At 40.7% G+C, this 21,704-nt stretch overlaps 1 protein-coding gene across 2 annotated transcripts in view; it reads right to left on the bottom strand.

Annotated features, from left to right (window-relative positions):
• homer1b (homer scaffold protein 1b) overlaps nucleotides 1-11,166 on the bottom strand; it is a 177,535-nt gene extending 166,369 nt beyond the window's left edge. For both annotated transcript variants that reach the window (XM_014174926.3, XM_014174927.3), the window contains exon 1: nucleotides 10,628-11,166. In XM_014174926.3, coding sequence (XP_014030401.2) covers nucleotides 10,628-10,632 — 5 coding nt within the window. In that variant the 5' untranslated portion in view covers nucleotides 10,633-11,166. The remainder of the gene's footprint in view (nucleotides 1-10,627) is intronic.
• Between the last annotated feature and the right edge of the window lie 10,538 nt (nucleotides 11,167-21,704).

The following is a 21,704-nucleotide window of genomic DNA, read 5'->3' as shown; positions in this document are numbered from 1 at the left end:
CCTGACACCACACTCCATGGGCCCTCACCTCCTCCCTGTAGGCTGTCTCGTCGTTGTTGGTAATCAAGCCTACCACTGTGGTGTCGTCTGCAAACTTGATGATTGAGTTGGAGGCGTACATGGCCACGCAGTCATGGGTGAACAGGGAGTACAGGAGGGCTGAGAACGCACCCTTGTGGGGCCCCAGTGTTGAGGATCAGCGGGGTGGAGATGTTGTTTCCTACCCTCACCACCTGGGGGTGGCCCGTCAGAAAGTCCAGGACCCAGTTGCACAGGGTGGGGTCGAGACCCAGGGTCTCGAGTTTAATGACGAGTTTGGAGGGTACTATGGTGTTGAATGCTGAGCTGTAGTCGATGAACAGCATTCTTCCATAGGTATTCCACTTGTCCAGATGGGTTAGGGCAGTGTGATTGTGATTGCGTTGTCTGTGGACCTATTGGGGCGGTAAGCAAATTAGAGTGGGTGGTGATATGATCCTTGACTAGTCTCTCAAAGCACTTCATGATGACGATAGTCGTTTAGCTCAGTTACCTTAGCTTTCTTTGGAACAGGAACAATGGTGGCCCTCTTGAAGCATGTGGGAACAACAGACTGGGATAGGGATTGATTGATTATGTCCGTAAACACACCAGCCAGCTGGTCTGCACATGCTCTGAGGACGCGGCTAGGGATGCCGTCTGGGCCTGCAGCCTTGCGAGGGTTAACGCGTGTTAATGTTTTACTCACGTTGGCTGCAGTGAAGGAGAGGCCGCAGGTTTTGGTAGCGAGCCGTGTCAGTGGCACTGTATTGTCCTTAAAGCAAGCAAAGAAGTTGTTTAGTTGGTCTGGGAGCAAGACATCGGTGTCCGCGACATGGCTGGTTTTATTTTTGTAGTCCGTGATTGACTGTAGACACTGCCACATACGCCTCGTGTCTGAGCTGTTGAATTGCGACTCTACTTTGTCTCTATACTGACGCTTAGCTTGTTTTATTGCCTTGCGGAGGGAATAGCTACACTGTTAGTATTCGGTTATGTTTCCGGTCGCCTTACCATGATTAAAATCAGTCGTTCGCGCTTTCAGTTTTGCACTAATTCTGCCATCAATCCATGATTTCTAGTTGGGGAAGGTTTTAATATTCACTGTGGTACCACATCACCGATGCACTTGCTAATAAACTCGCTCACCAAATCAGCGTATACATCAATGTTATTGTCCGATGCTATCCGGAACATATCCCAGTCCACGTGATCGAAGCAATCTTGAAGCGTGGAATCCGATTGGTCGGACCTGCGTTGAACAGACCTGAGCATGGGCGTTTCCTGTTTTAGTTTCTGTCTATAGGCTGGGAGCAACAAAATGGAGTCGTGGTCAGATTTGCTGAAAGGAGGGCGAGGGATGGCTTTGTATGTGTCACGGAAATTAGAGTAGCAATGGTCCAGAGTTTTACCAGCCCGGGTCGCGCATTCGATATGCTGATAAAATTTAGGGAGCCTTGTTTTCAGATTAGCCTTGTTAAAATCCCCAGCTACAATAAATGCAGCCTCAGGATATGTGGTTTCCAGTTTACATAGAGTCCAATGAAGTTCTTTCAGGGCCGTCGAGGCGTCTGCTTGGGGGGGATATACACGACTGTGATTATAATCTAAGAGAATTCTCTTGGTAGATAATGTGGTCGGCATTCGATCGTAAGGAATTCTAGGTCAGGTGAACAAAAGGACTTGAGTTCCTGTATGTTGTTATGATCACACCACGACTCGTTAATCATAAGGCATACACCCCCGCCCTTCTTCTTACCAGAGAGATGTTTGTTTCTGTCGGCATGATGCGTGAAGAAACCGGGTGGCTGTACCGACTCTGATAATGTATCCCGAGTGAGCGATGTTTCCGTGAAACAAAGAATGAATTTTTTCTACCTTGTTGTCAAGAGACTGGACATTTGCGAGTAGTATACTCAGGAGCGGTAGGCGATGAGCCCTTATACGGAGCCTGACCAGAAGACCACTTCGTCTGCGGCGCCGTTGTATTTGGTTGCCTACTGGGATCCGATCCATTGTCCTGGGTGGTGGTCCAAACAGAGGATCCGCTTCGGTAAAGTCGTATTCCTGGTCGTAATGTTGGTAAGTTGACGTTGCTCTTATATCCAATAGTTCCTCCCAGCTGTATGTAATAAGACTTAAGATTTCCTGGGGTAACAGTGTAAGAAATAATACGTAAAAAAACAAAATACTGCATAGTTTCCTAAGAACGCGAAGCGAGGCGTCCATCTCTGTCAGCACCAAAAACGTTTTTTTTCCCCCATGAGTAGATGCACTGTAGTACTTAATGTAGCTGATGGCCACACCAGATAATGACTGTTACTTTTGACCTTCCCCCTTTGTTCAGGGACACATTATTCCATTTCTGTTAGTCACATATCTGTGGAACTTGTTCAGTTTTTGTCTCAGTTGTTGAATCTTGTTATGTTCATAGAAATATTTACACATGTTAAGGTTGCTGAAAATAAACGCAGTTGACAGTGAGAGGACATTTCTTTTTTTGCTGAGTTTATTATGTATGCTATTGCCCCGACGGTTGATCTGGATGTGTCAAAACTACGGTCAGATTTTATAGCTATGCAAGAAACTAAATACATGTTGTTTTCAAACTCTCGTAAGAATGTTTCAGATGAACTATATGTTCACTCATTAGATGGTTCTCCAATCGAACGTGTGCCCTCATATAAATACTTACGCATTTGGATTGATATGGATTTGACGTTTAAAAAACATATAGGTGAGTTGTTTCAGATAAATTCAACTTTGAATCTTTTCTCCAAAAACAGATCGTGCCTTTCTCTAAGCAGTAGGAAGCAGATTATTTAGTCAACCTTTTTATCGGTTCTTGATTATGGTGATATTATTTATCAAAGTGCAGCTGCTACTACTCTTAAACCTTTGGATGCCATCGGCCATAGTGCCCTTCGTTTTGTTACAAATGACAGTTTTGACACTCATCACTGTGTCAAAAGGTTGGCTGGACTTCGCTAAAGACCCGTAGATCTCTACATGACTCACTTTTTGTTTACAAGGCCCTACATCATAAACTTCCGTCTTATCTTTGCTTTTGAAGTATAGACAACTGATTTAACCAATCCTGTGAACGGGTTAACTCTCGAGGTTCCTAGGGTCTCCATAGAGCTAGGTAAATCTGCTTTTAGTTGAATTGCACTCTTGCTGGAACAAAATTCTAAATACATTTAATCTTGATGTTCTGGTGCAGTTCTGGAAATGTAGTATTGATTGGGAACTTATTTGTGGAGGAATGTTCTGAGTGATTTGTGATGTTTTATTTGCGCTTCCTATGATTGTAATTTTTATAATAATGTGTATATTTACATTGTATATAGAAGGCACATTTGAATAAGAGATCGAGGACTCAATATGTTTCCCCTGTTAAAATAAAGGTTAAATAAAAATAAACGGTGCTGCTATTGTTTATCTTATATCCTGATGCCTAGTCACTTTACCTTAAAACTATAAAGATGTCAATGACCAATGTTCCCTCTAATTACTTTCGGCACTGAGCAAATTTCAGGTCTGCTGAGCGCAAATGTTGTGAAAATTCGATGTTTGCATTATTTATGCTAAGGTAGCAGCTACTCTTCCTGGTGTCCTTCAGAATTAAGGCAGCTATACAATTTTAAAAAGATTACAACACATTCACAGATTTCACAACACACTGTGGGCCCTCAGGCCCCTAATCCACCACTACCACATACAGTACCAGTCAAAAGTTTGGACATACAGTTGAAGTCGGAAGTTTACATACACCTTAGCCAAATACATTTCAACTCAGTTTCACAATTCCGGACATTTAATCCTAGTTATAATTCCCTGTTTTAGGTCAGTTAGGATCACCACTTTATTTTAAGAATGTGAAATAATAGTAGAGAGAATGATTTATTTCACACCAATACCTTGACGTTGTTGTCCTTAAGCCATTTTGCCACAACTTTGGAAGTATGCTTGGGGTCATTGTCCATTTGGAAGACCCATTTGCGACCAAGCCTTAACTTCCTGATTGATGTCTTGAGATGTTGCTTCACTATATCCACATAATTTTCCTGCCTCATGAAGCCATCTATTTTGTGAAGTGCACCAGTCCCTCCTGCAGCAAAGCACCCCCACAACATGATGCTGCCACCCCTGTGCTTCACGGTTGGGATGGTGTTCTTCGGCTTGCAAGCCTCCCCTTTTTTCCTCCAAACATGACAATGGTCATTATAGCCAAACAGTTCTATTTTTGTTTCATCAGACCAGAGGACATTTCTCCAAAAAGTACAATCTTTGTCCCCATTTGCAGTTGCAAACCGTAGTCTGGCTTTTTTATGGCGGTTTTGAAGAATTGGCTTCTTCCTTGCTGAAATGCTTTTCAGCTTATGTCGATATAGGACTAATTTTACTGTGGATATAGATTCTTTTGTACCTGTTTCCTCCAGCATCTTCACGAGGTCCTTTGCTGTTGTTCTGGGATTGATTTGCACTTTTCGCACCAAAGTACATTCATATCTAGGAGACAGAACGCGTCTCCTTCCTGAGCGGTATGACGGCTTTGTGGTCCTATGGTGTTTATACTTGCGTACTATTGTTTGTACAGATGAACGTGGTACCTTCAGACGTTTGGAAATTGCTCCCAAGGATGAACCAGACTTGTGGAGGTCTACAATTTTTTTCTGAGGTCTTGGCTGATTTATTTTGGTTTTCCCATGATGTCAAGCAAAGAGGCACTGAGTTTGAAGGTAGGCCTTGAAATACATCCACAGGTACACCTTCAATTGAGTCAAATGATGTCAATTAGCCTATCAGAAGCTTCTAAAGCCATGACAGCATTTTCTGGAATTGTCCAAGCTGTTTAAAGGCACAGTCAACTTAGTGTATGTAAACTTCTGACCCACAGGAATTGTTATACAGTGAATTATAAGTGAAATAATTGTCTGTAAACAATTGTTTGAAACATTACTTGTGTCATGCACAAAGTAGATGTCCTAACCAACTTGCCAAAACTGTAGTTTGTTTGTTAACAAGAAATTTGTGGAGTGGTTGAAAAACGAGTTTTAATGACTCCAACCTAGGAAAACTTAACTTCAACTGTACCTACTCATTCAAGAGTTTTCTTTATTTTACAATTTTCTGCATTGTAGATTAATAGTGAAGACAACAAAATGAAGAAATAAAATATGGAATCATGTAGTAACCAAAAACGTGTTAAACAAATCAAAATATATTTGAGATTTTTCACAGTAACCACCCTTGATGACGGCTTTGCACACTCTTGGAATTCTCTCAACCAGCTTCATGAGGAATGCTTTTCCAACAGTCTTTTAGGAACAGTGAGTTAACTGCCTTGTTCAGGGGCAGAACGACAATTTTACCTTGTCAGCTCGGGGATTTGATACAGCAACCTTTCAGTTACGGGCCCAACGCTCTAACCACTAGGCTACCTGCCACCCCAAAGTCTTGAAGGAGTTCCCACATATGCTGAGCACATACATAGACACACTGGCTTTAGTCAAAGGTGAGGCAGGTAGCCTAGTGGTTAGCGCGTTGGGCCAGTAACTGAAAGGTTGCTAGATCAAATCCCCGAGCTGACAGGGTAAAAATCTGTTGTTCTGCCCCTGAACAAGGCAATTAACCCCCTGTTCCTAGGCTGTCATTGTCAATAAGAATTTGTTCTTAACTGACTTGCCTAGTTAAATAAAGATTGAAAAAAGTAATGGACCTGGACAGCTGCCCTGGGGAATTCCTGATTCTTCCTGGATTATGTTTGAGAGGCTTCTATTAAAGAACACCCTCTGTGTTGTGTTAGACAAGTAACTCTTTATCCACAATATAGCAAGGGGTGTAAATCCATAACACATATGCTTTTCCAGCAGACTATGATCCATAATGTCAACAACAAAAAACATGCAGGGCTTGACATTAACCTGTTTATCCACTTGTTCTTCAGACAAGGAGATGACTGAAAATGTTGCTGTGTTGTTTGATGCAAGAAACCACTTTACAGAATCAAATGCATTATTATTCCCATAACATTATTACAGAGAATCAGACAAATTATGCTACCTTCTGCCTATTGGCTACTTAGCTGATTTATGCCTGTCTCAAAATACAACACTGCCCCTTTACGACAAAAAAAAAAGCTCTTTACCTGACTCGCTTTTCAAAGATGTCTAGAAATGTACATGTTTTGGGCTCCTGTAGAAAGCAATCACTCCCCTATTGCTGACTACAAAGAATCTATAACTGGGCTAATAACTCACTAACTAGGAAAGGAAATGAACAAAATGTGCACATGTGGCTACATGCAGCTCTCGCTTTGATCTCAAAATAAGCTGCATCTATTGACCGCTTATGCTGTAAACACATTCCAGTTCAAAGTAAATGGCACAGATCCATACAGTACCAGTCAAAAGTTTGGAAACACCTAGTCATTCAAAGGTTTTTCTTTATTTTTTACTATTTTCTACATTGTAAATAATAGTGAAGACATCAAAACTATGAAATAACACATATGAAATCATATCGTAACCAAAAAAATGTTAAACTAATTTTATATTTCAGATTCTTCAAAGTAGTCACCCTTTGCCTTGATGACAGCTTTACACACTTGGTATTCTCTCAACCAACTTCACCTGGAATGCTTTTTCAACAGTTTTGAAGAAGTTCCCACATATGCTGAGCACTCTTTGGCTGATTTTCCTTCCAAATCATCCCAAACCATCTCAATTGGGTTGAGGTTGGCAGATTGTGAAAAGAGAAAGTGAAATATTACTCTATATTAAAAATGACCCAAGCCGCTAATAATAGCAACAATGCAAGCCTATCGACACACTTTCATACTAATTCATTACTGCTGTAGTGCTTGTTATAGCGTTGAGTGGAAATAAGAAGAACGCGCATTAGATTGGCTTATAAAAGTGTTGAATACAAAGTGTTGACAGTGCTGAGTAAGAACTTAAACAGCAGCTCTTTGCTGTATTCGTTGACAGTCTCTCTCTAGTCATGATTTTAAAAGTTTTGAAATCTCACAGTATAAACTTTGCTGTAGCTTTCATTTATGCCTGCTACGTTACTCCAGACATGGTAATCTGAGCCATCCGATTGGCCAGCGGTAGACCTATAGTGCACTTGATTTGCTCTCTGGGTCCGCCGGGAAGGCAGAGTTTGTACCTTCAGACACATGAAATGGTTCAAAATGGCATTCTCTCAACCAACTTCACTTGAAATGTTTTTTCAACAGTTTTGAAGAAGTTCCCAGATATGCTGAGCACTAGTTGTCTGCTTTTCCTTCACTCTGCGGTCCAACTCATCCCAAACCGTCTCAATCAGCTTAGATGGAACATTGTCCATGACCCCCAGTGAACTGCCTGTCTGTCTCTGACAAATTACACTGGTGATCAACCTGAAACACGATATGGGAAATGGGAAAATATGGGAAAACAGTGAAACACCCAGAGTATGACCTGAACACACTGCAGCAATATTAACTCTCATACAGGTACCAGAGTGGTTTGGTGTAAAAACATTTCTGGGGCCCATAGTTTTCCCTGATCTTGTAATCTAACCAGGTAAAAATCGGGACCTTATACGCTATGACATGATTAATCTGTTGTAAAAAGGTTTAATATGGGCTATGATGGGACCAGAATTTTTCTAATCAGGTCACATGGTTTTAAAACAAATCCTGGAAAAAGTCCTGGCCTTTGGGAGGATGAAAACTCTGTCAAACTGCAGCAACCTTGTACCTGTTAATATGAATTATATTTTAAAGAAGGAATAGGGGAGTTTCCTACACACAGACACAGAGAAAGCAACATGATTGGACAATACATCTCACAGGGCTGAGTTTGCTTTATGCAGGTTTGCATCGTGTAGTCCTGCCCTATGCAACTATAGGCCTAATAAAAAAAAATACTCACAGTCTATGCAAACTATCCAGTTAATAATTTTGGATTGAAAATGTCTAGGTAGCTTAGTCAGCCCAAGTTTGAATATAAACCAAATTTGATCCCACTCACATTCTCACAAACAAATGGTCTGTTTGAGTGGTAACGCTAAAGCAACTGACAGTCGACGAAAGTCAAGGAGTGAAGTCGGGGCAGCTGCATTTGCGACAGCCTAAAGTCTGACACTACTGTGGTTTTCTAACCGCAAGGCTCAGACCAACATGGCAGTGTTGCCATTGTTAATAAAATATTTTCTTTATAATGACAAAATAAACATGTATCTAACCCCCATATTACACACTCACACACTGAAATCATAATATAATATTATGTGTGTACACATTGTACAATCAATCAGTGAGAGAGATTCTCCAATATCACATTTATTGGTATATATCCACTGTACACATAAATCATGGCAAAATGGTTCCTGTCTTTCATCACGTTTGCGTGGGTCAAACAAAAACAAAAAGTGTTTGTTCACTTGTGTATGTTCACTTTTTTTTATGGAAAGGTGTCTATGTTCACTTTCAGTTGTTGTCCAACAGTCATGTATCTTCTCTCCCTCTCCCATTACTATTATAGCTGCAAGTTGTTTGGTTGTGTGCCAGAATGTTTAGGGTGAAATATGACTTTGTCGTAGAACTTTACATTATAACATTACTGTAGGACAGCCAGAGGCAGAGACAGCTCTTTCTGCTGTACTTACAGAGGAGAGTTTGACATTCTTCTAGCTCCCATGACCCTCACAGCTGAGCATGGGTACAATCAAACAACACAGATAATAGAGACACACACAGCTAAGCGTGGTTACAGTTACAGCATCATTAGATTAGAAGTACCACAGCTGGCTGTGGTTCAGAGCAGGATCACACACACATGTATGCACACGCACACACATACAGCACACTCCAGATATAGGAGTTAAGTACAGTCAAGTCCTGAGAAGTGCAGTGCATTGTGACTGTCGTGAATTCATGTAAATATCCTGAGAAATAAAGAAAAATGTAATTGATTTGGGCCTGGGCGTGCGTGGACTGAATCTCATTATAAAAACCATTGTGGATTAATTAAATCATTGATGCAGTTGCGTAACGGAAACATAGTCACCAGCAGAGTTGGTGTGTCCTGTGTGTGCGTGGGGGGGACGGGCTGGCATTCAAATTTCTTCGTACTCATAGGTGAACAATAGTAGGGCTAAATACCACAACGGACCCTTCTGTGTAATTACGAGTGCTTCATCACAGACTGTGGCTGAACCTGATTCAGAGGGGTTGGGTTAAATGCGGAAGACGCATTCAGTTGTACAACTGACTAGGTATCCCCCTTTCCCTTTCCTTTGGGGGATGAATAGCCTGGTTCCATTCCCATTTCTCGATATTTCACCCCAAGGCCCTACCCTTCTCTTGCCTAACTCTATCCCTTCTGCTGTCCCCCTAGTCTTTCAATTCACATCTCATGCCTGGTGAGGAAACATGAGGAGAGAAGGAAGGAGACTAGGAATAGGATGTGAATGTGAAAGATCAAGTAATTTACCAATATGAATAGTGGATACGAGAGTTGTGCTGATGCCTGTACCATACCATTATATCTCAATCCCAACCAATAGCCACAGAGCTATTTACTTTACAGAGCATTAACACTATAATCCTGGGTGGTATAGATTGGCACAGTCGTTTTTGGTGTCCTCACTGACCAGAAGTGGATATATGTTTGATAGACATTCTTGGATTAAGACGACACTTTCTAACCATAGATATAATCCTTCTCATAAACCCTCACCCCTAACCCTACATAACAACAAATAGCTCATATAATTATATTGCTATATATATTGCTATGTACTGGTGTCACAGGAGGTTAGTGGCAACTTAATTGGGGAGGACGGGCTCGTGGTAATGGCTGGAGCAGAATAAGTAGAGTGGTATCAAACACATGGTTTCTATATGTTCGATGCCATTCCATAAACGCCGTTTCAGACATTATTATGAGCCATCCTCTGCTCAGCAGCCTCCACTGACTGGTGTGTTACGGAATAACTTATGACAGTGACTAATATCTATCATAGAACAGGTAGCCTGCTGATCTAGATTTATCATGACAAGCGATAACAAAATGCATTCCACCAATTTGGAACACATTATCAGTATAATATTATGGTAGACTACATTTTGAATGATCTTGGCCATCATTGCTGCATTGCATGTCAAAGGCATGGCGATGCTTTGCTTGTCAAGTCAGATTTGTAATATAAAAGTCTCAGATAAATAACAATCCCTTTACATTGTAAATTAAAACCAGAAGAATGAATGTTTAAATAATGTTTACTAACTGCTTTACTCATCTCATATGTATATAGTGTATTCTATTCTATTGTATTTTAGTCAATGCCACTCCGACATTGCTCAGCCTAATATGTATATATTTCATAATACCTTTCTTTTACTTACTAGATTAGTGTGTATTGTTGTGAACTGTTAGATACTACTGCACTGCTGGAGCTTGGAACACAAGCATTTCGCTACACCTGCAATAACATCTGTTAAATATGTGTATGTGACCAATACCGTTTGATTTGATTTGGACAGATGAATACCAAATAGCTTAGTCAATCAAAGCCAGTCTCATTCATGTGATTGTAGGCTATTACACAAACTTACCCCATTGTTATTGTTGGTAAACCAAATCAGCAGATGAGCAGATGGAAAATGTTTTCTGACCAAATTCTGGACGTTGTTTCTGTTGGTTTGGCGCGGTGATTGCCCTCTATAATAGGCGTGTTTCTGCCTCTTCACCGTAGCTCATCCGAAAGAAATTCCACGGCAAATACTGCATTGTCACATTCACAACAGTGTGAAACTACACATAGCAGGAAAAATATTAATTCACTTGAGATTAATGCACATTGCCAGTACCAAAACTACTCAGTGTTGAAGCGGCATCCGGAAGCGCCATAGAGAGTTCGACAGAGAGAAATGTGTCCGTCAGACAATTGTCGGGTATATGAAAACAGGAGAGATGTTATTTCGTTGTTTTCGCTGTTTGATCTCCAAACGCCCCCTGACAAGTCCAGTCGATCGGTAAAGCACAGTACCCACTGTCCACAACCCTGAGCTCTCTCCTCTCCTCTCCTCTACGCCCTCTGGTCCCTGCTCTCTCGACCGGACAACTCAGTCCTCAGCAATGTATGTTGCCATAGACGAAGAGACAAAGCAGGAGGGAGTGAGCACAAAATCGGTCGTTTCCAGCAGGTGGCGTTTATTCGTTTATTTCTCTCACCAAGCGAGGAGTTTTTGACAAAACACACATCATGACAAGAGAGACCCCACAACACTACACACAGAGAGACCTAAAACAACAACATAGCATGGCAGCAACATGTGAAAACACAGCATGGTAGCAGCACAACATGACAACAACATGGTAGAAACACAACATGGCAGCAGCACATCATGGTAGCAGCACAGAACTTGGTACAAACATTATTGAGCACAGACAATAGCACAAAGGGCAAGAAGGTAGAGACAACAATACATCACACGAAGCAGCCACAACTGTCAGTAATAGTGTCCATGATTGAGTCTTTGAATTAAGAGATTGAGATAAAACAGTCCAGTTTAAATGTTTATTTCAGCTCTTTCCAGTAGCTAACTGCAGCAAACTGAAAAGAGGAGCGACCCAGGGATGTGTGTACTTTGGGGACCTTTAACAGAATGTGACTGACTGGCAGAACGGGTGTTGTATGTGGAGGATAAGGGCTACAGTAGGTGTGTCAATATCACAAAACAGTACCATTTGGACCATTTAACATTTTTATTTCAGAATTTGTATTCCTTTTATGTTGTACTATAAAAGGGAAATATTAGACTTGTAGAAAAACATGTCAGCGAAGCTCCAGCACTTAGAGTTAGATAATTATAAACAGCAGACATGCACTTAACTGTCTTTAATGACTTTCATTGGACTATTTTAATAATATATACATTTTCATAAAGCTATTGTGTCCCCTTGTCAACCATGTCCATTTGTTCTGGTGAAATTATAAAGAAATAACAGATTTTGTATACAATGTGTGGTTTTACAGAACTTCATCTAATTTGCACCTTATCGTTTTAAATTCAGACAGTTATTAATTATATTTTATCCAAGTTTATAATTGTGTGGTGTTGGCCGTGTCTTACTCTTTAATATACATTACACAAATTCTTGATATTTGACAATGCAATTTAATTATTTTGAAAAAGATGCCAAGATAACAGGGTGGACCAATGTATAACAGAGTGGACAGCTATAATGGGACAGAACATAAATTAAACCCTGAACACTGACTAGACATCTACATAGTAATACATGTAGTAACAACACTGGAACTGCTATTTAGTTACATATTCATTGTGAAAAACAACAACACAAAAATACATTGCTGGTACGAAATCATTGGAATTAGCATTAAAACACATTCCTGTCCCTCTCTTCCTCTCCCCCTCTCTCGCTCCCCCTTTTTCCATCTCTCCCCCCTTTCACCCCAAATGCTCTTCCACATACTTCCAGGTGGATTTTTCCATCTGCACAGAGTGTTTATTAACAGCCTGTGGCTCTGGCATCAGACAAATTATCTGTCCATCAGAGTACCAACAAATATCTTCCTTTGGACTAATTTGTTGATGCCATTCCGGTGCATGCACTTCACCTTAATGTGATGTTCCTCTACATCCATGATGATGCCAGGGTATCCTTCATGGTCATAATTGACAACACACCACTCCCCTACGTAATTAAGTTCAATGGTGCCAGGTCGCCATATGGTGTCAGCCTTGTCATGAGATGCAGGGAGCTGGTTCGATGCTGCAGGGTCACCCAGAGTTTCCTCTTTGAGCTGAAAACAAGGACAGTCCAACATACCACTATCCTTCTTGCACAGACAAATAATGTCCCTGTATTTTATCTGGCCTGGTTAGACACTGATAACCTGATGAAACTTCATTGTTCCTTTAATGGCAGGCATCTGAGGTGAGAAGAGATAGCATATGATAAGATATAAAGAGTAACAAATACCTTATACATTTCGATACTCAACCAGCTACTGTACAATAAAAATGTATGTGTGTATGGGGAGGAAGGAGGGTTACCTCTGCTCTTGCCTCAACATCACTCTCAGTAATAAAGAACATCTCCACAGAGGAGACCCTTTAGGACATTGTACAGGGCCTGTGCATCTGGGATATCCTTTCCATGGTGCACTGCTCTATCTGCAGATCTCTTGAGGGCCTCTCCAACACCATCGTGTGCCGCCTTGCCGTGGCTGGACTCAAAGAAAATCCAGTTGACCTCTTGAAAGCCTTGTTTGTGTGGTTCTGTGGAAAGTTGGTAGAAGTTCCCTTTTTGCTTGTATTGTGTAGCCGGTCCATCACTAAAGAAATGAAGCCTGCAGACTTCAGGGTACTTCTGCTTCAACATAGGAAGAATGGGATCAAGTTGGGCCCAAATGGCGGGTGAATCATGTCTGCGTGATGGTGAAATGGAGCAAAAAGCAATTGGTCGTTGGTCTGCAGCAGTGTAGAGCACTGCAGTGTGGAGAGTGGCCTGCTGGTGAGATCCTCCAAAATGCACGGACTGGATCTCTTGACTGTATTTGCATGAATAGTTTTCGCTGAAATCAATGTGCAGCAAGCATTCATTGTTCTTCAGACTCTCACTAAGCTCCCTATAGGCCCTATAGGCCCTGTATTGCCACTTGATATTAAAGATGTGCTGCCTAAATTTGGTGAGCCTATCTGGAAACTGACTGACTAGTTCAGTTTCTGTTTTTGTGACCTCCCTCTTCACGGTTATCATGGAGCACTTCTCTTCGTCTTTTTGTATCTTCTACCAAGGTTCGTTGTGTCAGAGGAACCTCTACATTCCCAGGAGGTTTAAGAGGTTTCACGTATTCTAACCTTGAAAGCCAAGGCTGATTTTTAGGAGTTGAGGGGGGTGTTTGGGACTGCAGAAATGCACTATCCTTGGCCCTGGCTCTTAGTATCCTTTTTGAATCATCAAATCAAATCACATTTATTTATAAAGCCCTTCTTACATCAGCTGATATCTCAAAGTGCTGTACAGAAACCCAGCCTAAAACCCCAAACAGCAAGCAATACAGGTGTAGAAGCACGGTGGCTAGGAAAAACTCCCTAGAAAGGAATCTCTCCATTGCTTCCTTTCTGCACACTACACTCCGTCACTGAGTTCAGCTATTGTCTTCTTCTTCCCTGTCTCTTTATCTTTCCTCCATTTCTTCGTCTATTTCTCTAGATACTCTCTCCTTTTTTCTGGGTCAGCATTACGTCGTTCTCTGTATTGCCACTGTCTTTCTGCTGCACTAAGAGGTGCCATTCCTTCAGAAAAACCGGATTCAATTGATATTTATTAATTATTAAAATACTATACATGCTATATATACACACTGTAATTATGTAATACAATTTATGAATAAAAACACATATTTTGCAACACATTACTACAAGATATGCATTTGTCCACCCTGTTGAGTGCATGTCCACCCTGTTACATGTACATGGATAACAGGGTTGACAATAACAGGGTGGACATTTTGAGCTAAAATTAGCAACTATGCTCCAAGTGATCGTGATGAAGCTAGGATAATGGCTGCCACTTGAAAAAGAATTTGCATTGTTTGACAAATATATTACGAACTTCGATTAGCGTCTTTAGTATTTTTGCTTAACAGGGTGGACATGTTATGCTTATCCACATCACATCACCAACATATAATTGTCACGACTCCCGCCGAAGTCGGCCCCTCTCCTTGTTCGGGCGGCGTTCGGCGGTCGACGTCACCGGCTTACTAGTTGCCACCGATCGATGTTTCACTCTTCGTTTGGTTTTGTCTTTATTGTGTACACCTGTTTTTCATTTCGCTAATCATGTTCATTATTTAACCTGTTGGGGCTAGGGGGCAGTATTTTCACGGCTGGATAAAAAACGTACCCGATTTAATCTGGTTACTAATCCTACCCAGTAACTAGAATATGCATATACTTATTATATATGGATAGAAAACACCCTAAAGTTTCTAAAACTGTTTCAATGGTGTCTGTGAGTATAACAGAACTCAAATGGCAGGTCAAAACCTGAGAGATTCCTTTACAGGAAGTGGCCTGTCTGACCATTTCTGGAACTTCTTTGCCATCTCTATCTTTTACAAAGGATCTCTGCTCTAACGTGACACTTCCTACGTTGTCCATAGGCGCTCAGAGCCCGGGAAAAACCTGAATGTCGTCATCCCAGCACCAGGCTGAAACACATTATCGCCTTTCTCAAGTGGCCGATCAAGGGACTGTGGGCTTAGGCGTGTGACCTGGCCGCCCCCGTCTTTTTTCCTCTGTTTGCCGAAAAGGAGATTCCCGGTCGGAATATTATCGCTTTTCTACGAGAAAAATGGCATAAAAATTGATTTGAAACAGCAGTTGACATGCTTCGAAGTACGGTAAAGGAATATTTAGAATTTTTTTGTCACGAAATGCGCCATGCGCGCGACCGTTATTTACCATTTCGGATAGTTTCTGGAACGCACGAACAAAATGCCGCTATTCGGATATAACGATGGATTATTTGGGACCAAACCAACATTTGTTATTGAAGTAGAAGTCCTGGGAGTGCATTCTGACGAAGAACAGGAAAGGTAAGACCATTTTTCTTATAGTAAATCTGATTATGGTGAATGCTAAACTTGCTGGGTGTCTAAATAGCTAGCCCTGTGATGCCGGGCTATGTACTTAGAATATTGCAAAATGTGCTTCATCCGAAAAGCTATTTTAAAATCGGACATATCGAGTGCATAGAGGAGTTCTGTATCTATAATTCTTAAAATAATTGTTATGCTTTTTGTGAACGTTTATCGTAAGTAATTTAGTAAATTGTTAGCGAATTCCCCGGAAGTTTGTGGGGGGTATGCTAGTTCTGAACGTCACATGCTAATGTAAAAAGCTGTTTTTTTATATAAATATGAACTTGATTGAACAAAACATGCATGTATTGTATAACATAATGTCCTAGGGTTGTCATCTGATGAAGATCATCAAAGGTTAGTGCTGCATTTAGCTGTGGTTTGGGTTTATGTGACATTATATGCTAGCTTGAAAAATGGGTGTCTGATTATTTCTGGCTGGGTACTCTGCTGACATAATCTAATGTTTTGCTTTCGTTGTAAAGCCTTTTTGAAATCGGACAGTGTGGTTAGATTAACGAGAGTCTTGTCTTTAAAATGGTGTAAAATAGTCATATGTTTGAAAAATTGAAGTTTTTGCATTTTTGAGGTTTTTGAATAACGCGCCACGGGATTACACTGGCTGTTACGTAGGTGGGACGATTTGGTGCCACCTACCCTAGATAGGTTAATGAAGTTGTGATTGAAGAGCTCAGCCATGTGCTCCTTGTCAGTAACAACCACATCATCAACATTAAGGGACATGGGTAGCTGTGAGGAGGAGGGTTTATTCTCCAGGTCTTTATCCATTTCCAGATCTTCTTGGGGTTAGACCCACAGAGAGAGAGCTGCTCCATAAAGTAACTAGCTTTGGCCTTCCAGATAGCTTGAGTGCACTTATTTCAAATTTGCCTGAACGAGAGCCAGTCAGCCTGAGTATGTGTATGCCAAGCGATTTGCCAAATGGAATTCTTGAGATGGAGTAACACTACCAGATCACGGTTGAACCAGTGGCTGAACCTGTTTTTAATTCAAATTTTCTTTATGGCTGTGTATTTGTCAACGATACCACTGAAAATATTTTTTAAAAAGGTCCAAGTGTCTTCGACAGAATGTCAAATTTGGCTAACACAAAATATAATGACTTATTTGCTTCTTGTGGCTTATTTGATCAAATAGAATTTTCGTAATGATTAGGTTGTTATGAGTGTACTGATACAGTTCCTTGCAAAAGTATTCATCCCCCTTGGTGTTTTTCCTATTTTGTTGCATTATAACCTGTAATTTAAATTGATTTTGTTTTTGTATTTCATGTAATGGACATACACAAAACAGTCCAAATTGGTGAAGTGAAATGAAAAAAGAACTTGTTTCAAAAAATTCAAAAATAATTCAAACTGAAAAGTGGTGTGTGCATATGTATTCACCCCCTTTGCTGTGAAGCCCCTAAATAAGATCTGCTGCAACCAATTACCTTCAGAAGTCACATAATTAGTTAAATAAAGTCCACCTATGTGCAATCTAAGTGTCACATGATCTCAGTATATATACACCTGTTCTGAAAGGCCCCAGAGTCTGCAACACCACTACGCAAGGGCCACCACCAAGCAAGTGGCACCATGAAGACCAATGAGCTCTACAAACAGATCAGGGACAAAGTTGTGGAGAAGTACAGATCATAGATGAGTTATAAAAAAAGATCTTAAACTTTGTACATCCCACAGAGCACCATTAAATCCATTATTAAAAATGGAAAGAATATGGCACCACAACAAACCTGCCAAGAGAGGGCTGCCCACCAAAACTCACAGACGAGGCAAGGAGGGCATTAATCAGAGAGGCAACAAAGAGACCAAAGATAACCCTGAAGGAGCTGCAAAGCTCCACAGCAGAGATTGGAGTTTAAGCCGTACACTCCACATAGCTGGGCTTTATGGAAGAGTGGCCAGAAAAAAAGCCATTGTTTAAAGAAAGAAATAAGCAAACATTTGGTGTTCGCCAAAAGGCATGTGGGAGACTCCCCAAACATATGGAAGAAGGTACTCTGGTCAGATGAGACTAAAATGTAGCTTTTTGGCCATTAAGGAAAATCCTGTGTCTGACGCAAACCCAATACTTCTCATCACCCCGAAAACACCATCCCCACAGTGAAGCATGGTGGTGGCAGCATCATGCTGTGGGGATGTTTTTCATCGGCAGGGACTGTGAAACTGGTCAGAATTGAAGGAATGATGAATGGCGCTAAATACAGGGAAATTCTAGAGGGAAATCTGCTTCAGTCTTCCAGAGATTTGAGACTGGGAGGGAGGTTCACCTTCCAGCAGGACAATGACCCTAAGCCTACTGCTAAAGCAACACTTGGGTGGTTTAAGAGGAAACATTGAAATGTTTTGGAATGGCCTAGTCAAAGCTCAGACCTCAATCCAATTGAGAATCTGTGGTATGACTTAAAGATTGCTGTACACCAGCGGAACCCATCCAACTTGAAGAAGCTGGAGCAGTTTTGCCTTGAAGAATGGGCAAAAATCCCAGTGGTTAGATGTGCCAAGCTTATAGAGACATATCCCAAGAGATTTGCAGCTGTAATTGCTGCAAAAAGGTGGCTCTACAAAGTATTGACTTTGGGGGGGTTGAATAGTTATGCACGCTCAAGTAAAAAAATGTTGTCACGTTCGTCGTAAGGATGGGACCAAGGCGCAGCAGGAATGTGTATGCTCATCTTCTTTATTTAGAAGAAAACCAAAACAAACACTTAAACAAAAACAACAATGAAAAACAGTCCTGTAAGGCACACAGCTTACAAATGGAACAACTGCCCACAAAAACCCATGAAAAAACACCCCTACTAAATAGGACCTTCAATTAGAAGCAACGAGGAACAGCTGCCTCCAATTGAAGGTCAACCCAATAAACCAAACATAGAAATAGAAAAACTAGAACGAACATAGAAATATACTAACATAGAACATTAACCAAAAAACCCCTAAACACATAAAACAAACTCCCCCTGCCACGCCCTGACCAAACTACAATAACAAACAACCCCTTTTACTGGTCAGGACGTGACATATTTCTTGTTTGTTTCACAATAAAAAATATTTTGCATCTTCAAAGCGGTAGGCATGTTGTGTAAACCAAATGATACAAACCCCCCAAAAATCAATTTTAATTCCAGTTTGTAAGGCAACAAAATAGGAAAAATTCCAATGGGGTGAATACTTTTGCAAGCCACTGTATATGTAGGACAAGTGACATCCCAACAACTTTGAGATAAAACACTTTATTTCGAAGTTGTGTCAGGACGTCTCTAGTTACCACAGCCACAAAGTTATAAACCCGCCTATTTCTAAAATGTTTCTTCTTAAAATGTGATTTTAACCCTAACCCTATCCTCAACCACACTGCTAACCTTCATGCCTAACTATAAATTCAATGAAAAGCAAAAAGTACATGATAAAGCCAATTTTGACCTTGTGGCTGTGTTATCTAGTGGAAACCATTGTGTCTGAGCTTCACAAACGTCTCTGCCCTCTCATTGGCTAGAATGGTCCCATCTGATCTTGCCTCCTCCAGACTGCCTTACATTTTCACTGATCACGTTTTCATGCACATCAATGTCCAGTTATTATTTGGTATACTCAAGTATTTTGTTTTTTGAGTTGACGCGTATTAACATCATATCCCGTTTACAATAACCCAAAAAATCCTGTATCTGTCGTGGAATATTCTAATCAAGCGAGAGAGACTTTGTCATTTCTTCAAACAATCATCTTTATTCGATATCGATTAATTGTTGCAATATCTCCAAAACAGAGGAAAGATTAGTCCTGAGCAAAATGACCGGTTTTAAGGAAATGAAACACTGAGAAAACTATGAAACACGTTTCTGATAAGACTTCAGGTTGTCTTGGGTGCATATTCTTATGTGGTTGAAATACTGTCTGCTTGCATAATAGTGTCAAAGATAACACATTACATGGGCATTCATATTTTCTCAAGAGATGCTAAATATACAGCTCTGGAAAAAATTAAGAGACCACTGCAAAATTATCAGTTTCTCTGGTTTTACTATTTATAGGTATGTGTTTGGGTAAAATTAACATATTTGTTTTATTCTATAAACTACTAACAACATCTCTTCCAAATTCCAAATACACATATTGTCATTTAGAGCATTTATTTGCAGAAAATGACAACTGGTCATTTTCTACAAATAAATGCTCTAAATGACAATATGTTTATTTGGAATTTGGAAGAAATTTCCAAGACAATCAAGAAAGATGCAGTGTTGTCAGACCTTGAATAATGCAAATAATATAAGTTCATATTCATTTTTAAACACAATACTAATGTGTTTAGACTGCTGCACAATTCATAAAAATCGCCACTGGACAATTTACATTTACCCCCCCCCCCCTTGTACACTGCTGCTACTTGCTGTTTGTTTGTTACCTATGCATAGTCACTTCGCCCCCACCTACATGTACAGATTACCTCAACTATTCTGTACCTCTGCACACTGACTCGGTACCGGTGCCCCCTGTATCTAGCCTCGTTATTGTTATTCTTATTGTGTTACTTTTTATTATTAATTTAAAAAAAAAATGATTAACCTGATTTTCACTCACAGCTTCATGCGTCTTGGCATGCTCTCCACCAGTCTTTCACATTGATGTTGGGTGACTTTATGCCACTCCTGGCGCAAAAATTCAAGCAGCTCGGCTTTGTTTGACGGCTTGTGACCATCCATCTTCCTCTTGATCACATTCCAGAGGTTTTCAATGGGGTTCAGGTCTGGAGATTGGGCTGGCCATGACAGAGTCTTGATCTGGTGGTCCTCCATCCACACCTTGATTGACCTGGCTGTGTGGCATGGAGCATTGTCCTGCTGGAAAAACCAATCCTCAGAGTTGGGGAACATTGTCAGAGAAGAAGGAAGCACGTTTTCTTCCAGGACAACCTTGTACGTGTCTTGATTCATGTGTCCTTCACAAAGACAATTCTTCCAGATTCCAGCCTTGCTGAAGCAACCCCAGATCATCACCGATCCTCCACCAAATTTCACAGTGTGTGCGAGACACAGTGGCTTGTAGGCCTCTCCAGGTCTCGCACCCACTGTGAAATTTGGTGGAATTCCTTTGTCTCTCCTTCTCCTGCTCTTTCTTTCCCCACCCCTTTCATTGTGTAACCAGCCGTCATATCGGGTTAGTCCACTAGGGACTTTTCATTGCATTCTGTTAGTGATCAATTCAACCTGTTTGTTTGTATTTCTGTGGATTTATTTCATTAGTTAGTAAATAAATATGCCAATTTGCGTATGCTGAGTCATCATGTAGACTAGGGTTCGTGCAGATTCATAGAATATTATGACATTCAGAATGAGACTGATATGAGGTTAAAAAAAATGACATTAATAAGTGACTGTTATCTATAGATATGAATATATCTTATAAGAGCTCAATTTGGGAGATAGTAACTCGTTAAATACGTTTTCCAGTGCTGTCCCAAGTTACTGAGTTAATTGTTACATGATTAATTTAATCACATAATCAATTAAACATAGTTAATTGATTTGATAACAGTCATCGCATTAATGAAAGTCACGTCACGACACCATCATGAGGTTGCTACAACCTAGCCTATGAATTAAAGTTTACAACGTTGCTGCACACAGGTCGAGAGAAAATGTTGAGGTGACAGACAGTGACACATGGACAGACAGCGACATATTTAACACCGCCTTGCACACTCTTGCCTGCATGTAGCTGATCTAGGGTGTAATCATTAGTCCAACAGTTGCAAACAAGAGTTTCTATTGGACAAATTCAGATATGTTTATCCACGTTTCATTTACGTTTGCTTCCGTTTAAGAAACGTTTTTCAACAGAGTCGGCGGAATGAATACACCCCTGATGACACGTAAACAGTTCACTCGTTTTCCCTTCATTTGTGGACTTCAATGCATCAGCAGTATGTAACCAGGCGAAAAAACCTTTCCAAGCCAAACCATATCCTAACCCCTACACAAAGCC

This window comes from Salmo salar, chromosome 26 (genome assembly GCF_965601325.2).
Source record: "Salmo salar chromosome 26, fSalSal1, whole genome shotgun sequence".
Lineage (NCBI taxonomy): Eukaryota > Metazoa > Chordata > Actinopteri > Salmoniformes > Salmonidae > Salmo > Salmo salar.
Note: the sequence above shows the minus strand (reverse complement) of the source record. Positions and strands in the feature narration are given on the sequence as shown.